Source organism: Magallana gigas, chromosome 7 (genome assembly GCF_963853765.1).
Source record: "Magallana gigas chromosome 7, xbMagGiga1.1, whole genome shotgun sequence".
Taxonomy (NCBI): domain Eukaryota; kingdom Metazoa; phylum Mollusca; class Bivalvia; order Ostreida; family Ostreidae; genus Magallana; species Magallana gigas.
The window spans coordinates 52,268,096-52,287,446 of NC_088859.1; the positions used below are offsets into that span (position 1 = coordinate 52,268,096).

General features: G+C 36.1%; 1 protein-coding gene across 2 annotated transcripts; it reads right to left on the reverse strand.

Moving 5' to 3' along the window:
- Nucleotides 1–15,237: 15,237 nt before the first annotated feature.
- On the reverse strand, nt 15,238–17,850 carry LOC105342852 (noggin-2). Of its 2 annotated transcripts, none has more exons than XM_011449906.4 (2): nt 17,588–17,850; nt 15,238–16,660 (listed from the first exon to the last, which is right to left on the reverse strand). In XM_011449906.4, the coding sequence occupies exon 2, from the start codon at nt 16,650–16,652 to the stop codon at nt 15,912–15,914; it is 741 nt and encodes a 246-aa protein (XP_011448208.1). In that variant the 5' UTR covers nt 16,653–16,660; nt 17,588–17,850; the 3' UTR covers nt 15,238–15,911. The 2 variants fall into 2 exon arrangements, with proteins under 2 accessions (XP_011448208.1, XP_065922796.1); XM_066066724.1 differs by lacking the exon at nt 17,588–17,850 and adding an exon at nt 16,928–16,973.
- Between the last annotated feature and the right edge of the window lie 1,501 nt (nt 17,851–19,351).

Below are 19,351 nucleotides of genomic sequence, written 5' to 3' on the forward strand. Positions count from 1 at the left end.
ATTGATTTGTCGTTTTGGGGTTCTCATAACGTTTTAAAGGGACAGTATTGAGGGGAAAAGTTCTTTCCAAAATCAGATAGGCTAGCCTTTCCATTATACCCTGGTCCTAAAAAGAATTAGTGTTGTTGCTGAAAAAACAGAGGCGGTTTTGATCACGGAAGACAAATTTTAGACCAAATAAGTCGGGTATGATCATTGAAATTTTAAAAAATGGATGACACTGATTTTAAGAGTTCCGGTCCATGACTCAATCTTCTTTGTTGAATTCAAGCATTTTAAGCACAGGATCAAAGTCGATAGATTTGTTTCCTTGATTAAACTGTTTTCTCTTGAGTTTTGTCTGTAACAGTTAAGCCATTGTTCGATTAGTCTCAACCTTGCTCCGACTGAGTCGCTGAAACAACCTCTATGCAGCGTGAGCATACAGCGCAAGGGAGTACGAAGCTCTCAGCGCATCTCAACTGGTGGGAGAACTCAACTTCTGCATACAATGATCTCAATCAAGACATAAAGAATTCAATGCATTAAAATTGGTCGATAACGTTCAGCGATCAAGATGTCTATCATGTAAATTGGAGCATTTATTTCCTCCCGAAGTCTCGTCTACTGAAAGCAACGTCAAGAAGTGAGGAGAAGTGCCAGAGACCACCGCCCCGTGTCACCTTTAATCTGCATATAACACATATCATTACACATAAACTTTTATGTCTTCAAAATGAAGTCAAACACTGTTGTAAATTAAATACCAGGTATCAATATAAATGGCATTACTGCGCACGATATCCCGAAGAAAAAAACGCGCCACCTAGACGGCAGACTTGAGTTATGAGAACTTCAAACTTCAACCCTGTACAATGGTTAGACTATACCCATCTTTGGACCACACAAAATGAATGCCGAAGCCTGCCTCCAACCGCGGAGGCAGCGGGACGCCATCCAAATAACAGGGTACGAGCAACTGAACGCGCCCTCGCCAGGTGGCGCTAGAGATTGTCAACGAACAGCAGCGCGGGTCGGTCCGAGCCTAGCGCAGGCGCAGGCAGCGATAGGCCGCATCATGCTCTGCTAATGACCAGTAGCAGGCACTTGGATTGAGCCACAGCGCGACCTTTCTCTCGTAATGGTGTGAAAAGTAAAGGACTTCAAAGCTTCTATTCAGCCTCAATCAATTGGGAGGTGCGACCCTGTTAAAATTTTTAATCGTCTTTTTTCAAGTGGTACTCCATTAAGACTCGCGTTGATGTTGGAAGAATAAGAAGTGGCTGCGATATCTTTATTTTGGGGTGTAATGAACATCCCAAGTGACGACACGCTCCGTTGAGGTGTCATTTTTCAGCTCTCAGCTCTCCCCTAATTACCTGTGGTCCCTATTGAGACTCGGGGCAGCAAATGTAAAGTTAGACTGTATGTTTCAAGAAAATTACGGCGCCTTTCCTGACTGATGAAACGTTTTATTTTCAATTTTCTACCTTTTCTTCAAAGAGGCTTTGAACAAATAGCATTTACAGTTCATATTGACGAAAAAATCTTGAGAAAGTGCACCTTGAAATGAATTTGGCAAAACGCAGAAAATTAACTCATTCAACGGGATATATCATGAAGATGCTAATTCAATTCAAATACCGTGGACATTATGGCATTTCAGAAATTCTTTCAGAAAGTGCGAGCAAATACCAGCTCCTTTGGGTGGCCCTAGTCGTAGTTAATTATCTGTAATTTTCATTAGACTCCCGGTAGAGTGAAATAGATGTTCGTATCGCACGTTTTACTGCAAGTCGTTTCTTTTGCATAGTTGCGATTTTTTTCTATTCCGTTCCCAACTTATTTCGTTTGAAAATAACTTCATTAACTCCTATCCCGACGATTTTACACAAAAAAGCGTCAAAACAACGGCATTACAAGAACGCCTTACTCATTCGGATAGGTTACAGCTAAAAGTCGACTCGATACGCACGCGTAATTCCGGCAGATTTTCCCCCCAACTTCTCTTCTAAATTTACGAAACAGATGAAGTAATATCTGACCCTCTTTACTAAAACTCTCTTTTGATCAAGTTTGGTGCATATGGGTTTTAACTCCGCTCGTCTGAGCAAAAAGCTTATTTCAAACTAAACATGATCATTAAGAGTGGTAAAATAAATAATTTAAAAATCTTATTCTATGAATATAACTAAAATTTCACTCAACAGACGTCCGGTCTATCGACATGACGTCACTGTCCGTTTGACGTACGTTCATACATCATACACACTTAAAAAAGGCCAGAACTGCAGATCACCATGATTCAACAACAGATTATTATCGTTTGTTTATTAATTAAGCTTTACAATGAAAATTACATATAGCGATATGTGCCGTTTTGAGCCGTGTACATTATGACGAGGAGCTATTTGATCGTTCTAAATCCTACATGTACTGTTTTTGTTCTAACGAATTCCAGGGCTTGTCTGAATGAGCGTTAAGTCCTTTACCATTTGTTTGTATTGCATCCCTGTACACCATACGATCTGGTCTGTAGTCTGATATTAATTACCGTTTTATTAATGGGGATCACATTCTTCCTAATTAAGGAGGGATTTAAAAGAATTTATTAAAGTCATCGTGAGACGCAAGTTCTGGCTCAGATGTAAACAATTTGAGACTTTGTATTGTCATGGTCAAACAAGGTTCCCTGTACTCTAGCTGGTCCGCGGTCCTGATGGCGTTAACAAATACTGGTCCTGTTTCTCTGTAGTCCTGATAACCCACATACAGTAGAGGAACTATACCAAGGGGGTGTTAGGCTGTTGATATGTAATGGGGACCTGTTCACGGCCACAAACTACTGTATAAAGGGGACCAACAGGCAGGCGAGGCACTGATAAAGTCCAATCAAAGAATATAAAAACTATATTGTTTTATTTATGAATGACCTATCATCGATCATCACAAAGAGGCTAAAGTCTGGGCCTTTGTGGGAGCACCCCTCTGATGGGTCGAGATGCCCGATAAACCCACCCCTCGGCGTTAGCGCGTGGAAGTCCGTACCGAACGCAGTCTATCATCGCCAATGATCGCTTATTAATTAATATTAATAATTCAATCATCGACTTGTATTTTGTGTCTAGTATTATATACCAGGTTTGTGAGATGTGCGGGTGATAAAATTCCAAACAATTCAAGTTTAGAACCATTTCCGTAATCATACCCTCGGCCCACTTTGCGCGTTATTCATGAATGAACTCTCCAGTGGCACGGTTTACGATACGGATGTCTAAACGAGACTATCTTCGTGAAAAATAAGTATACAGAATCGGGTTGTTGAAATTATTTTTGTCATTCCTTATCTACACTACATTTACTTTCTGTCAGCACAAAACAAACGCTTCTTTTTTTGTGTGAAGTCGAGTTTGAATATAACAATCACTGCCGAGTCTCCAAACATTTCCGGGGTTGTTCACCAAGTAAAACTGCGGGAAGTATTTTTCTGGTCCGTGATTAAGACAGTGATCCCTGTCATTAATGGTGTTAAATTACATACAAAATATTTGCATGATCTTAATCATTTTTTTTTTATTTTCCAAGAACAAATTTGACAAAAAGAGTTCAATGAATTGAATTTCGTACAGTTAGTCAGTGAAATACTTGAGGATAATTTTGGAATCGGAGGCGGGCCGCGGCGACGTTAGAAGCGTTGTTCAGTCGCTATTTCTGGCTACACCTCTTGATAGCTCTATCTTTGTTTCCCCTCTGACTTAATTTTTTAAGTGGACTCGCACTTTCCGTGTGTGCTGACAAGCTCTGGAACCTTAGAAAGTCTAAATCTGAGCGATGAAACACCGTTTGATACAAACATTCTGAAGCACGTAAAACAGTCACAGTATCTCCAGGAACATTGTTCTTTTTCAAGGACCTTCGTAAAAAAAATAACACTACTTGAGCGGATACACAAACCGTGATGTGGGGTTTTAATTCAAGGTTTCTTTTTCTTCTTTTTTTACATGCAGGCTTTGACTGATGGGTTATACTCTGAAGGCTCACTTTGATTAAAATACAAATCTTTTGGCAGCTCATCTCAGATAGGCGTGTGGGTGAAGCGACGAGAGACCGAGGGGCGACTTGGCTTCCACGCCTCATCACCAACTTCGCATATCAGAAATGCTTATCCTATAAACTTTACTACCAACGAACTCATTTATCTAATTTTTATGGATTTTATCTGTAAAGTGCAGACCTATTACTTTTCTGCAGATTAATAATGAGAGCTTTGGCGTTCTGATGGTAATTAAATGAAGTTTTTCCTCCCGTGTTAAATTCATACCTGGGTGTTGTAGGTGAAATAATTTGGCTGCGCGCTCTCCTTCCTCGTAGTCGTATTACCGGCCTATAAAAGTCAGTAGCGATAGATTGATCCCAGTCCTATCCGCCGGCCTCGCTTACATGTTACCCTTGAATGTTCGGGTGGTGCCCAGATTGGTCCTGTAGATAAACTATCAAGTAGAGGAATGCACAAAGCGCCGACACCCCGCAGACAGATACAGCGACTGTTTAGTGAGGGGACTAATTTATTAGACTCAAACCCAGGCTTCTCAGGGTATACGGCCTTGAAGTGCACCCACAAATACTGCTGTAACGACCGCCTTCTATGATCTGCTAACTTTACCGAAGTGCGGACCGTTAGTGACGTCACTAAAGTGCCAAATGCTAATGACGTCACCAAAGTTCGGACCGCTAATGACGTCACCGAAGTGCGGTCAGCTAGTGACGTCACTAAAGTGCGGACCGCTAGTGACGTCACCAAAGTGCGGACTGTTATTGTTACCGTGTAACGTTATGCATAGTATATTTTCTGTGTTTTGTTACAGGCAGATTTCAATTTCATTTTCTTGCGGTAGGTTTGGAATCCCGACAGTTACCCGTCATGAAATAAATGATTCAGACATTCACTTTTATTTATTGTTTCTGAACACCAAGATAAAGTCATTTAGTCTTATCAATGTGAGGCGTTGTAAATTGGTGTGTGGATGACAGCCGCTAATGATGCACTGCCGCGGTGTCCGCTATAAACCAGCGATCTCTATAACCTACCTTAATTTACAAAATGAGTAAGATTATTAATTGGTATTAAATGCTCTCGTCTCTAATTAATGAGTCTGTTACTGACGCAGTGCATGGATTCACCGGAAATGCTCGGACGACTCCGAGCCGTGGAATGGAGGTCGTGAATGGAGATAGTGCACCGCGCGATGTTAAGGTTCGATGTTTCTGTCAACTGATGCTTGTAGATCTGTAATCTTTACAGACAAGTTGTAAAAGATGTTGTCATTTATGTTCTTTACGGATTCGGTGGTCGTGTAGAGACATCCGTGAAACAGGGTCGCCATTTCATTGACAAAATCTAGCGTGCGGACCCGTAGTTAGTATTGAATGGAAAGACAAATTCATTGTGTCTGAAATTTGATGTGTGCAAATTATACATGTTATACGTCCAGCCTTGCTCTGAATAATGCCCAAGTTCTACATTCTGGTGGAGAGATGGGTGGAAAATCGGTCCATTTCTTTATACTCAGTGTAATTTCAAAATTTTTATCTTTTATATACAACGTTGATTTTCCTGATCGGAATTCCAGAAATATCCCACCGCATCAAAGCAATGATCAGGAGATGACCCAGAACGTAATCTTCGCTGATAATTACTGCATTTTTAGACCTTCATTTCAAGAATTTGATTATGGGAAAAGACACCCAGAAGTCCATTTGAAGTCGAGTAAATTTTGTCCTCCAAAAGGCGAACTGTCGTAGCATTATGAATGCTTTAGAATTCCTTGTTTGACAACCCCGAACAGCTTAACCAGGGAACAGAGATGTATCTGCTGTGCAGGTGTGGGAGATGTTATCGCCCAGCTAGGATATCCTGCTTTACCCGGGCCCTCTGATCGTACTGCACATTTTATACTACACCGAGTGAGATCGCATTTAAATGGTACTCTCCGATTTCAAAACATTGGTTTTAATTGTTTTCTATTGAAATACCACCCCTGCAGAACTAAGCAAACGAATGGTACAGATTATAAAGACAAAATACACGTTTTTTAGCTGATGTATAACCGACGTGTAAACTATAAATCCAGAGTAATCTATTGTTTGACCATCTATAAAGTACATGTGAATTGATTATCTTATCCGTGACAATAAGGTTGTACGGGTTGCTCCCCTTTATATGTTTTTGAATCAAATTGGCAAACACTCTCTCTCTCTCTCTCTCTCTCTCTCTCTCTCTCTCTCTCCGGAAAACTTTTACGCCATTGTTAGTTCCCCAGATAATGAAAGATTTTAGAATATTTAATTTTGAAGAAGATGCGGATTTTTGTGAAAGAAAATCCTTATATTTTATTTCATGTTTATATTTTCATGCCTGACGAAATATTTTGAAGAACGTGTTATAAATTCCATTTGATATTAATACCCGTGTAAGCCTAGATGTGTACACGCTGTTAATTACTTTAACAGGTTTTATAAGATCGGATAGCTCTAGCTATATCTTAACTGTCTTACATTTCAGCTTTTAATCAGTACTTTATAATTTTAAATACTTAAGGTCTTACTGCATAATGAAGAGCTCTATTAATATTAATTTTCTTAATAATCAATATTCCGGCAATATTTTACCATAAGTGATTTTTATCAGAAAAAACCACTTTGGAATCTCAGGTGAGATAATTAACGAGAAGTGATTTGATGTTAAGATGGCTGGATGGCCATTTTTAGACGCTTTTAATCTCCTTGAAAAGAAGAGCTCCGTAAAGCCATATATAGATAAAAAGATTCAAATTTTAGAAATACGATTTTTGGAATATTTCTTTAATAAATGATAGTTTTATAGCTAAACCTTTTTTTTTTTGAAAATGTAAGGCAGATCTGATGGTCAATTTGTTGACCGCCGAGCCTAAGTACACATGATGAGATTTTGTGGAATCTAGCATGAAAAAATCACGAAAGATTTACGTTTAAAATTTCACGTTTCAAGATTGCTCATTTTACGTGATATGACACACAATAGTGAATGCAATATCAGTTTATCATTCAATTTTTTTTTTATTCATATTTAAATTTTCTTTGTATGAATCATTTGTACATACAGTGTAAGATGTGGATCCGGACAATCTTTTCACTTATTGCAGCTATTATTTGTCATAATTATATTTATATTTATTTATTGTTTTAATGTATATGCCCCTATCCCCGAGGGCCGGTCATTAAATATATTTGACAATGTTTACAAATTTATCGAACGCTCTGGTTGTTAAAGTGTGATTTTTTCCCTAAAGTTAAAGAGACGGACACTAGATTAACAGCTGTCAAAGAGAAAACGATAGAACTAGAAAAAAGTGCTGGATTTGTATCAAATAAAGTGCATGATTTTGAAAAAAATATCCAAGAAATGAAAATCAGCATGAATAGAAAGGAACAATCACAGAAAGAGCTATTAGACGAAATGAAGAGAGACATTAAATCTCTGCAAACAGAAAAAGAAGACATTGGACAACTAAAGGATTCAATCGTCGATCTGCAATGCCGCTCCATGAAATACAATCTTGTGTTTACGGGGCTAGGTGGGGAAACAAAGGAAGAGGACACGGAGGGCAAATTGCGGGACTTCATATATTTTGAATTAGGAGTTGACTGGAAAGTGGAGTTCGGTAACGTACATCGGTTCGGTCGATTTCAACAGAACAGGAGCAGACCCATCGTTGCGAAATTCCTTTATGAAAATGACCGAGTAAGTGTTCTAGAAAGAGCCTATAAATTAAAAGGAAGTGGATTCGGCATAAATGAACAATTCCCGCACGCTATTGAGGAAAGACGAAAACAACTCTATCCTATCATGAGGGAACTCAGAAGTCAAGGAAACAGAACCAAACTAGTGAAAGATCGTCTGTATGTGAACGGAAAGTTATATAAAGGTCCAGAAAGCAGAGACGAACACCACACAGGAACACCAGATAATAGACAACAACGCCACGCAGCCACACACGCGCAACACATAACTCGATCGACAGGAGCCCAAGGACGATCCAACGAAACAGCAGGACGGCATGAAAGACAGACTACACATCCAACGACCGCGTACAGTACAGTCGCCTCCAACGCGTACACTGGACATTCTACCGGTCACTAGGACAGGCTCGGGAGTAGGAGTGCGGATTTATCTATCATCGCATGGAATGTTAATAAAGGCCTAAAAACTAAACTAGATAATCTAGACTTTGTAGAACTTATATAAAAAAATGATATAATTATTTTATTAGAATGTTGGATAAATCAAGATGATTGTTTCGATCTACATGGATATAATAATTATAGTTTTCATAGAACAAATGGAAAAGGAGGTGGCATTGTTATCTTTATTAAAAACATGTTAGACATGAACATATCAATTGTAGACCAATTTTGTAGTACTGTTGTCTGGATTCGTTTTGAACATAAAAGTAAACAAGGTACACCCATTTTTGTAGCTGCATGTTATATACCCCCAGAAAGTAGTGTGTTTTATAAAAAAGAGAAAGTTGATATTTTTGATTATTTAGAAGAATCTTATTGTAGTTTTCACCGTAAAGGTCATATATATGTGGTAGGGGACTTTAATGCCCGGTGTGGAACTTTGGATGATTTTATTTCTGATGACAAGCTTGAAAAGTCAGTAGAAAAGAATTTACAGTCATTTGTAGACTATGACAATAATGTCAATGTATACTGTAGACATAATGCAGACAGAGGAGTTAACAACTTTGGTAAAAAGTTGATTAATTTGTGTAGAACTACAGGATTGAAAATTGTTAATGGAAGAAATGAAAATGACTATAATGGTAATATCACTTTTTATAACGCCAATGGAACTAGTACGATAGATTATTTACTTACAGATGTGTACAATTTTGACAATATTGCTTATTTTTCAACAGGTATTTTTAACTGCTTCTCCGATCATGCACCTGTTTCTTTTTGTATTAAAACTAACTACATAGATGGGGGATCAAAAGCCTTGTGCTGTGCAAACACTTCACAAGGGAACGGGAGTATAAATCAATGTACTTCAGTTAGATGGAAAGAAGGTGCTGATTTAGAAGCTACGTAGTCAATAAGTGAACACTATGATTTATTTTTGTCATATGTAGAAAACCAGTTATATACACAAGAAGATGTTGACAATTGTGTAGCGAATTTTAGTAAGACACTCTGTAAAATAATGAAGCCCTATTATATTATCACTGGTGGACTGGCAAATACAGTTATAGATGCAGAACGTTGTATTGATAAACCCTGGTTTAATGATATTTGTAAATCAAAATACCGTGATTATAGAGGTGCACTGCATAATTTTAATGTATGCAAGTCGGATGTAAATAGAATTGTACTTTGTGCAAAGAAAAAGGTTTATAAAAAAACAGTCCAGAAGTTTAAGCATAACTACGAACGATATCAGGGAGACAGAATGGAATACCTAAGAAAATGTAACCCAAAGCAGTTTTTTCGTTTATTTAAGAATAATAAAAAAATCAGTTGTGATGTAAGTGCCAAAGAGTTTTTTGAGCATTTTAAGAACCTTTTTGAAAATGTAAAAACTACTACTTATGACAACACTAGTGATGATTATGAAATATTACCATGTTATGAAGAGTTAGATGTGTGTATTTCAGAATTAGAGGTTGAGAAAGCTATTTTGAAACTGAAAAGTAACAAGAGTAATGCTGAAGATGGTGTAATTAATGAATTGTTTTCGAAATGTAAAGAGGTTATGATACCTATTTTGTGTAGACTTTTTAATAATATATTCGACTCTGGTTTTTACCCAGACAATTGGTCAAAAGGTTGTATTGTACCAGTTTTTAAAAAAGGTGAAATGCAAGATTTAAACAATTATAGAGGTATCACATTAGTTAGTTGCTTGGGAAAACTATTTACAAGTACTATAAATACTAGATTGTTAGAATGGGACCAGAGATATAATATCATTACTGATGCTCAGTTTGGTTTTAAACCAGGGGTAGGTACAATTGATGCCATATTTGTACTACAGAATCTCATAAGAAGAACTTTAAAAAACAAAAAAAGATTGTACTGTTGTTTTGTGGATTATACAAAGGCCTTTGACTTAATTGATAGATCAAAACTATGGTATAAATTGCAAATGGAGGGTTTTGGAGGAAAATTGTTACGTATTATTAAGTCTCTATATAAGAATGTAAGAGCATGTGTTAAACATAAAGGTACATTTACAGAAACATTTAGAATCTCAGCTGGAGTTCTACAAGGTGAAATATTGTCTCCATTATTATTTTCAATGTACCTTAATGATTTTGAAAGATATTTTATAAATAGTAATTGTACATCAATTGAATTACAAATGATTAATATGTTTTTAATTATGTATGCTGATGATACTGTCCTTTTGGCAGAATCGCCCGAGGGTTTACAGGATATGCTGAACACATTGCACAGATATACTGATGAATGGAACTTATCTGTTAATGTACAAAAAACCAAAATTGTAATTTTTAGAAACGGAAAATGTGTTAAAGACAATGAAAAATGGGAATACAATAGCAAATACGTAGAAGTAGTGAATCAATTTAACTATCTTGGTATGTTGTTTAACTACAGTGGTAAATTTTTATCTACACAAAAGCACTGTGCAGCACAGGGAAATAAAGCAATGTTCAGCATATCTAGTAAAATGAAAGATTTGAATTTTAATGTTGAAACTCAATTGAATGTTTTTGATACTTATGTAAAAAGTGTACTTAGTTATGGTGCTGAAATTTGGGGATTCCATAAAGGTCAAGATGTAGAAAAAGTCCATATAAATTTTTGTAAGAAGGTTTTGGGTGTCAGAAAAAATACTTGCAACAGTGCAGTTTATTATGAAGTAGGCAGATTTCCATTAGAGATTTTCAGGAAACAAAAAATTTTAAAATACTGGTTTAAATTAAGAAACAGTAAAAACTGTATTTTAAAAGCATGCAAAGAAGACATGGTGAAAAATAATGACATATGGATTTCAAATATTAGGAAAGAATTGTCCATCTTAGGCTTAGCCGATTTATATCAAAGTACTATGAAAGAGTCTGTTATTTTAGATATTATATTTAATAGAATGTGTGATGTCTTTAAACAAAAAGTAGTTAACGATATAAGCAATGCATCAAAATGTATATTATATAAACATGTTGTTGATCATTTTTGTTTACAAGTTTACCTAAAGAAACCAATTCATGTAAAATATCGTAAATTAATTACACGCTTACGGTTGTCCTCACATGACTTAAAGATTGAAACAGGGAGGTATGATAATTTAACACGTGATTGTCGAAAATGTGAATCTTGCAACTTAAATGTAATTGAAGATGAGTTCCATTTTTTACTTATTTGTCCATCACTTTGTAGTTTAAGAGATAAGTATATTAAAAAATACTACTCCCGAAAACCAAGTGTCTATAAAGTTATACAGTTATTATCTACCTCTAATACTAAAGAACTGTGTAATTTAGGTAAATATTTATATTATGCAAACAAGCAACGAACTCTCCATGTGAATTATCCAAATTGATTATGTACACTTTGTTTTTCTTACTGTTTATTTAATATGTATATGTTCATATGTATAACCTATGAGACATTTGTCTCTTGGAATAAAGAACTTGAACTTCCCAAGTTATTAAATTATAAACTAGTGTACATTGTAAAACGATTTTTTAAAAGGACGCAGTCATCAAAGGACATTACTTTGAATCAATCAGAGACATACAAGACACGTTGAACAATTCCGTCTATTGATCAACGGGAGATAACTCTTATTGTTCATCTATTTTAAAAGATATATATTTGAAATTACAGGTGAATCTCGATAACTCGAACTTCAAGGGACCATGATTAAATTTCGAGAGATGTATTTACAAAAGCTGCTTTTTATTTTAATGAATATTTTTTTATCAAAATGAAAAAGACGTCTTATTGACATTATTGGACATGTTTCATTAATTTGTTCACAGCAAATTTTAAACTTTACAGTTTGTTATTTGCAACCAAAACAAATTTACCACCCCCCTCTCCCCCAAAATACAAAAAAAAAAAATCGTATAAAACAATCAGGAGCATACGTCTTTCTATGAACGTAATCATGCTTCAGAAATGATACTCTAATATATTTGGTGTAGCATTCACCTTAAAGCACAATCAAATATACGAAGAAGATTGGATGTGTATATAAATTTACGATTATTTGCAAAAAAGTGTAAACTTGGCATTCGCAGATAATTACTGGACTTTTAAATATGAGAACCTGAGTGAAAGGCAGTGATGTTCAGAGACAATTCGGCGGTATGCACATATATAAAAAAGCCAATGGAAGCTATTGTATGATGAGACTTAAAAACTGTGTAATCTTCTACAGAGGAATTCGTACGATGCAAGCCTCGTCAGTCAAACAATGCTGGAATTTTAAGTAAACAAAAACATTACAAAATCACAAAAAACCGAACACATTGTAAATAACTCCAACACAGCGTCAAGCCCTCCTCTTCTAATACATATCAATCCAATACCTCTTCCCCTTCACCTCCCCCGTGAGCACTTACATGCGCGGATCTAGGGGGGGGGGAGGGGGTTGTCAGGGGAGTCCGGCCCCCCTGCAAATTTTTTTTGATCAGTGCATAACTTATTAAACGACGGTTCCATTATTATTACAGTATATCTACAATCTGTTATGTATGTTTTTTGTTTCGTTTATGAGCTGTTAATATTGTTGTTATATATGTTGTCCGATTTTTTTTTTCAAAATTATTCTTTTACATGTAGATGTGTAGCTTTTTGTATATAATTGTTCTTAAAGTTTAAAGAAACATCGCAGATTATTATCCTTGTTTGGATTATTTCTTTTATGAATGAAAAAGAAGATTGATAAAAAAAAATAGATGTTAAATCTAGGCAGAATTTTTGTTGTTGCAAAAATAATCTTGCAATTGAGTCGTAAAAATTTTCCAGAATTAAAAAAAAGTATGCTGACACGGAGTTTGAATTTCTTTAACATCTCGCGATTTTTAAAAACTGCAATAGTGGTATAGTGAAAAATGCACCAGTCTTTATAAGAAATGAATTGCCACAGCTAACATGCTAAGAATTTCGTATTTGTTATCGAGAAAAAATCACGATAAAGCTTTGCTGGGAAATATCTATAGTTACATGTTTTAAAATATAGTCTAAATATAAAATGCTATCAATAGATGGCACTTGTAGATTAAATATCTTTTTCTGTGACAATGTAGTTTGCATTTTGTTTTAGAATTAATTAATACATATAATTATAGAATTTGATAATTGCGTGGACCCTGAGGTCCACGCAGAAAATATATAAGCGAGGTTAAACCGGATGCTATGGGGAAAATTCAGCCTGCGCATGAGCTAGCCTGGTTCCTGTGCGTAATGGAATGAGAGTACCAATGCACCGGATGTTGACATCAGAGAAGTGTTAATACAAGATTGAGCCGAGCAGAAAAAGGTAGGGCTTAGGTGATTGGCTGAATGAGTTGTTGAAATAATGATCATTTTAAGGTAAAATTATCAGTGTTTAAATTAAATGATGAAATGAGGAAGTACTGCAGAGAGTAAAGAAATTAGAGGGGTTAAAGTGGGAGGTGGGTGTCATTTTAGAGACTTGGGTTAATTTGCTGCGGATCACTGTAAGTTGTAAACAAGTTCAATTTTGACCTATAAACGCCATGGGACCATATATATTTCTTGTGATTTTGTGTCAGTGCTTGGAATGAACTTTCAGAATTTACCAAGGATATATCTGTAAGTAATATAGCAAAGTAGCTAGGGGTGTTTAGGTTAACATTGAGTTCTGTCTTTTTCCGGGTAGCTCAGGGAACCAGGCTAGCACACGTTTATCTGAATCGGGGTCGGGATTCCGTGCCATATGCACACATAAGTTCAAAGGCGCTGTAATTGTTAAGTTGTCGGTAAACAGTACAGAAACAAAGTATTCCTTTTAAAGAAATGATTGGCATGTGATATGAACTATCGGTATTATGAAATAAGTTAATGTTATGCCGACAATATGCATCAAATAGCATAATTTGCAATGTTTTGTTGTTTTACGAATACACATGTAACTTACTCTACTTTTATAGTAGGCGAGGCTAGAGAGCTTCCCGATTAAATTTTTTAAGCATTTAAGTATGATTGAATAATTATGTCATTGTATAAAAGTTTAAATCTCAAGAAAAATGCTTCAAAATATGAAATTTTTAATTTACGCAAAGCTGTCACTGCATAGTTAACAAAGTAGTGCGAATCGTAATGTGTGTGCAAATAGTAGAACTCACCAAATGCCTGATATTATACATGCAAGCTTCATTCATAGATAAATCATAATTATTTTAGAAGTATGAATCCTTTAAATTCTGAGATAAAAAGTCAGGGATATACATACATGTATACGTAATGCAACGTACAAATTAAGTGGTTAAAAGCAGAGGGCTAGAGTCGGTGGAATCTCTGATAATCGTAAGGCTTTCACGTTTTCGTGGAAACACATGCAAATGGTCCACGTATTGTAGTCCTTTTTTAAAGGACAGCAACTTGTATTTACCATTCTTGATGATTTCGTTTTTACATGTATTTTGCTTTGTTGTGTACACTTTATCCAGCGGTCTTACTAATTACCTTATAACCAGCGGTCATACTATTTACCTTAATATATCTTCGCGTTTGTATTTTATCTCATTCTTCTATGATACTTTTAAAAACCAGATCTGTCCAAATCCGTAGTCTTCCAACGCTCGGCTTTCTCTCGCTAGAGGTTATGTTGAATTGTTTACGATCTATGCGCATGCGTTGGGGAACTTGAGGCGGAGACAGCAATACATGTATATGTATGCATCTTCAATTGCCACACATAGGATCTAAATTAAGTTGTGATTGCAGTAATTTTTGTCAAACCGACAAAAGTATGAAGTATAGAGGTGATTATATATTTGTAGATATTACAATGCATAATTTTTGCTAAATTATATGCATTGCATTAAATTTTTAATGAAGTTCTGGAAAAATAGTCATTAAATGGTATTTGTGCAAAGCGCAAAAATGGACTGTATATATCTAAATTGAAGGACAACCTACATGTGAATAAACTTTAAAACAACACATGACCAAGCTTTATTTACCTTGGATCTTTTGTACTGAAGTGAAATTTCAAAATCACATTTTATTGAATTTTAATAAATTATTACGAGACAAATAACGACGAAAACATAACAAAAAAAATTAACATATTTCTAGAAGCATCATATAATGTTGAGGACAGTTTAAGGGTTTTCACATCAAAAAAGTAATTCGTAAAAAATATGACTTGTATTACTGTGCATTTAATTTATCTCACAAAAGGAGAATTTGATTTGTTTAATTGTAATTACGCTGAAACTATTTACCAACAATTATCAATATAAGATGTCCTTTTCATGGTACAAGTAACACTGTTTATCTAAGCGCAGAGGAACTCTACTGAAATACTCTCAAAAATCCCAATTATTTGTCTTTCATCCAAATGCACCAAACTTTGGTATGTGGATATCCATGTTTTACAGAAAGTTCAGAAGCTTGAGTCTCTGCAGTATATTACACATACTTTCAGTATAGATACACTGTCATTTAAGTCTGTTTTCTTCTGACACGCCAATCCTGACTTATCTTCCGAGTTCGCCATGTGCTTTGTAGAACACAATTCAATGTATATTTTATTTTCATATTTCTTGCAGCATTCCCGAGGCCTGACAATTGTTAAGAATCGATTAACGCATACCAGACCTCATGCGGCATCCCGCTGGTCGTCAGCACAGGAAGCACTGTTACACAAAACACTGACAGCATCGCCGTCAGCACGTGCAAAGGCACTCAGCTGTGACAGGGAACGGTACCTTCTTCCATCTGCATTTAACGCCAGGAAAACGGTTCTTCTTCTGTCGATCTTCAGGCTTGTTTTTCTTTTTCTGCCGTTTGGATCCTTTCCGTTTCCTCTTGCAGGTCCATTTCAGCAGCTTGATGACTTTACTCTTGGCCGCGGAACAGTACATTCCCGAGGGGAAAGAGCAAGACACCTCAGTATTACAGGAACCTTGCTTCACCCACCGGGGCCAAAACAGAATGCTCAAATCCTCCCACTTATAATTAACCTTGCAAGATCCATAGCTCATCATTTTCCTGAAAAATGAGACAGTTTCGTCCACGATATCAGTCGTGTTTTCAATCTGAAATTTGTAGGACTTGGTAAAGTTCTCGATATCTTGTAATATCTGCAATCTGACATAGTTCGGGCCGATAACACTGATGTCCTCGCTTTCCTCCGCTGGTTCATCAACAGACATCCAGAACTTGTCAAAGTCATTTCCTAGTCTTCTTCTCAACCTCTTTTCCTTTAACTGTTTTCCTTGCGGAACATACTGCATCAATACTGGAAGTCTTCCGAACGGCGGGATCCTAATCACGGGTTTCCCCGTTTTGTTCAGCAGAGACTGTTGAAACTGGAACTTGGAAATTCTAGAAATGAGGTCGGAGTCCCCATTAGATTTCACCGGTATGGAAATCAGCACCAACACCGCAAGGTATATTCCCGCCATTGTCAGTCCTGAAAAAAATCCAGATATTAGACGTGAGTGTTCCGACCCGTCCGTTTATATACAAACACTCGTGTACTAGTGTCTGTCACTATCATTAACTTTCTTATTATCACAGAAAATGACGGCTCATGTATTGCTTTACACGGGCAACACCCGTTATAATTACGATACTAATATTGAAATTCCATCTTCGTTTCCATTATTCAAAAGGAAATATCGGCCCAAAGTTAATCGTTAATAATTGGCTCGCCTTAGAGAAAACAGCCATTCCATACCATTCTGCGCGTGGAAATAAATCGCCTTCATTGTAGAACTCCGGGTCGCTATTTTATATACCCACATCAATTAACATTAATACGCAGATTTTTGCAACGCGCGTGCATGCGATATAATTAGTGCGGCAGATCAAGCAAAGACAGAAACGAACAGCAAAAGAGAATCTATTTTCAGCCTCCTCTGTCGTGTTTTTAACATACTTCCTTCCCTTGTTGAATGTGTTTTTATATATAACTAATAAGCTGGGTATGGAATTCTATTATTCAAACTGCAACGAATGTAAAAAAAAATACATCTGCAAATATCGAAATTGATTTTTTTATCGATCTAAAACATCAAATTTCTAATTTCAGATTTTTCAATTGAACCAAGTTTTTTAAAAGTACACACTAATCCCTTACCTGTTATTTACCTGAGACATATATTTACACTTGAAATTCTATCTAAACGCCTTTAATTTTTTTTCGAATTATAGAAGTCAAATTAAAAGGATACATATCATCAATAGCGAATAATGACGCCCAAAACTCATAAGTCGTGGAAATACTATGGAAAGTTTGATAAATTACGCGTGAGCGGAACAATGCGGCCCCATTGTTTGAACAAATTAGAAAGTCACCCTGGCGTAAGACACAAAGGAATCAAAAGAATATACTCACTTGTTATCCCGACAACTCCGAGACGAGGCTGATGTTTAATGCATACCGCGCTAGGAGTACTGTGACAAAAATGCCCGATTATCCCGTTTCGACAGAGTTTGGCATACTTTGTGATGACTTGCAGGACATCACGTACATTCCTAACAAACGATCAATTACAGCGCGCTCTGATTAAATGTGCAAAGTTTTTCAGCACATAGAGGAACAAAAACATGTATTATGCGTTATCTCCGGCGATTGAAATCAGATTTGCCTAACAGTTACATTGAGCAATCAGTTTGAATTAATATCTGTGGATAAAGTCAGACAATGTCACTGCATCATGGGATGATGAACGCTGTCTGATGACGTCAAAGATAGACGTCAGCCCATTTCACTTAATCCTTTAATTTTACCCATTTCTCTGTTTTGTGAGGTCTTTATTTTGTAGTAAACCCCTGGCAGTTCTGCATTCATTGCTGAATTCCCAAACACCATGTTAATAACATACAGCGTCCTATATGCTGATAACGAGCGAGGTCTTTGACAGCCCTGCCTTCCGTACCTATGTTTTGAGACAACCAAAGTATTTACTATCAAGGCTTATCAATTAAAACTAAACAGATAACGCCACATAGAGTCGTTCTATGAATACAATCATAAACAAAATCTAACTTTGTGTAGAATGACCTTCACCCAGAACGTCAAGATAAGATCAAAATAAAACACACAGAGAGACAACGAGGTTACACTGACTTATCTAATAGGTCAATATTTGATTGGGAATGAACTTGTCATCATGATTGAAACAGACCGGAATTCGAAACTGTGGACAGGTTAGATCGTACTCAGAATTGGTCTACTCATTAAATGACAATGACGTCAAATGACGTTAAATGACGTTTATTGAAGACAACGTTGTGTACATCAGCCTAATATTTTTTTAAATGAAAAAGATGCATAGAAAAACAATACTTATACATTGCTACCGCTCTCGACCGCTAACAACTACAATAGTCTATATTTCTGGAATACGCATGCTCCACTTCACGGCCGGGCATTCTGGAAAAACTACTGTAGATGGACTGTACGATGACAATTTCGTTTTGTCATAAAAAAAAGATATATTTTTCTAATCTACACCTAAGAAGACAATAAAAAACTTAGTCCATATCCGGTATGATGCCAAGTAAATCTAGCTTTCCTAATACCGCCTTCCTATACACACTTCAGAAAAAAAATCTCAGCAACAAAAATAAACAGGATACATTTTCAGAGTATGTCCAAAAGGCAAGAGGCAACACTTACCTCATACACTGCAGTACCACACTGACATTTTTTTTTGACGAAAAAAGTCCAATGTTATAAAATCTTGTTCGCTATTATATAATTTAGGTCTGATTGTAACGCTTCATTTGATTGGCTAAACAATTTCATATATTTACATTCCAAATATTTTTTGAATGTAAAGTGTATGAAAAGCTACTGCAGTTATAAGACTGTAACACACAGGGTACTCGAAGGTTAGAATGACTAGTTTTATTATGGCGTCACAAACGTTGAACGCTGTAAAATGCAACGTCACAAGCGAGAATCAAAGTTCACGCTTGTGGCTGTTACAGTGGCTCTTCCATTAATTTGAACTTACCCTTAGGATAAAACAGAAAGTTTGACGTTTAAATTACATTTGCAGACAAAGCAAAAAGTTTTTAAAAAAATGTAAATATAAGCATTAAATCATTATTTTTTGAAAGATATAGTCTCATAACTGCAGCGGTGTGTGCA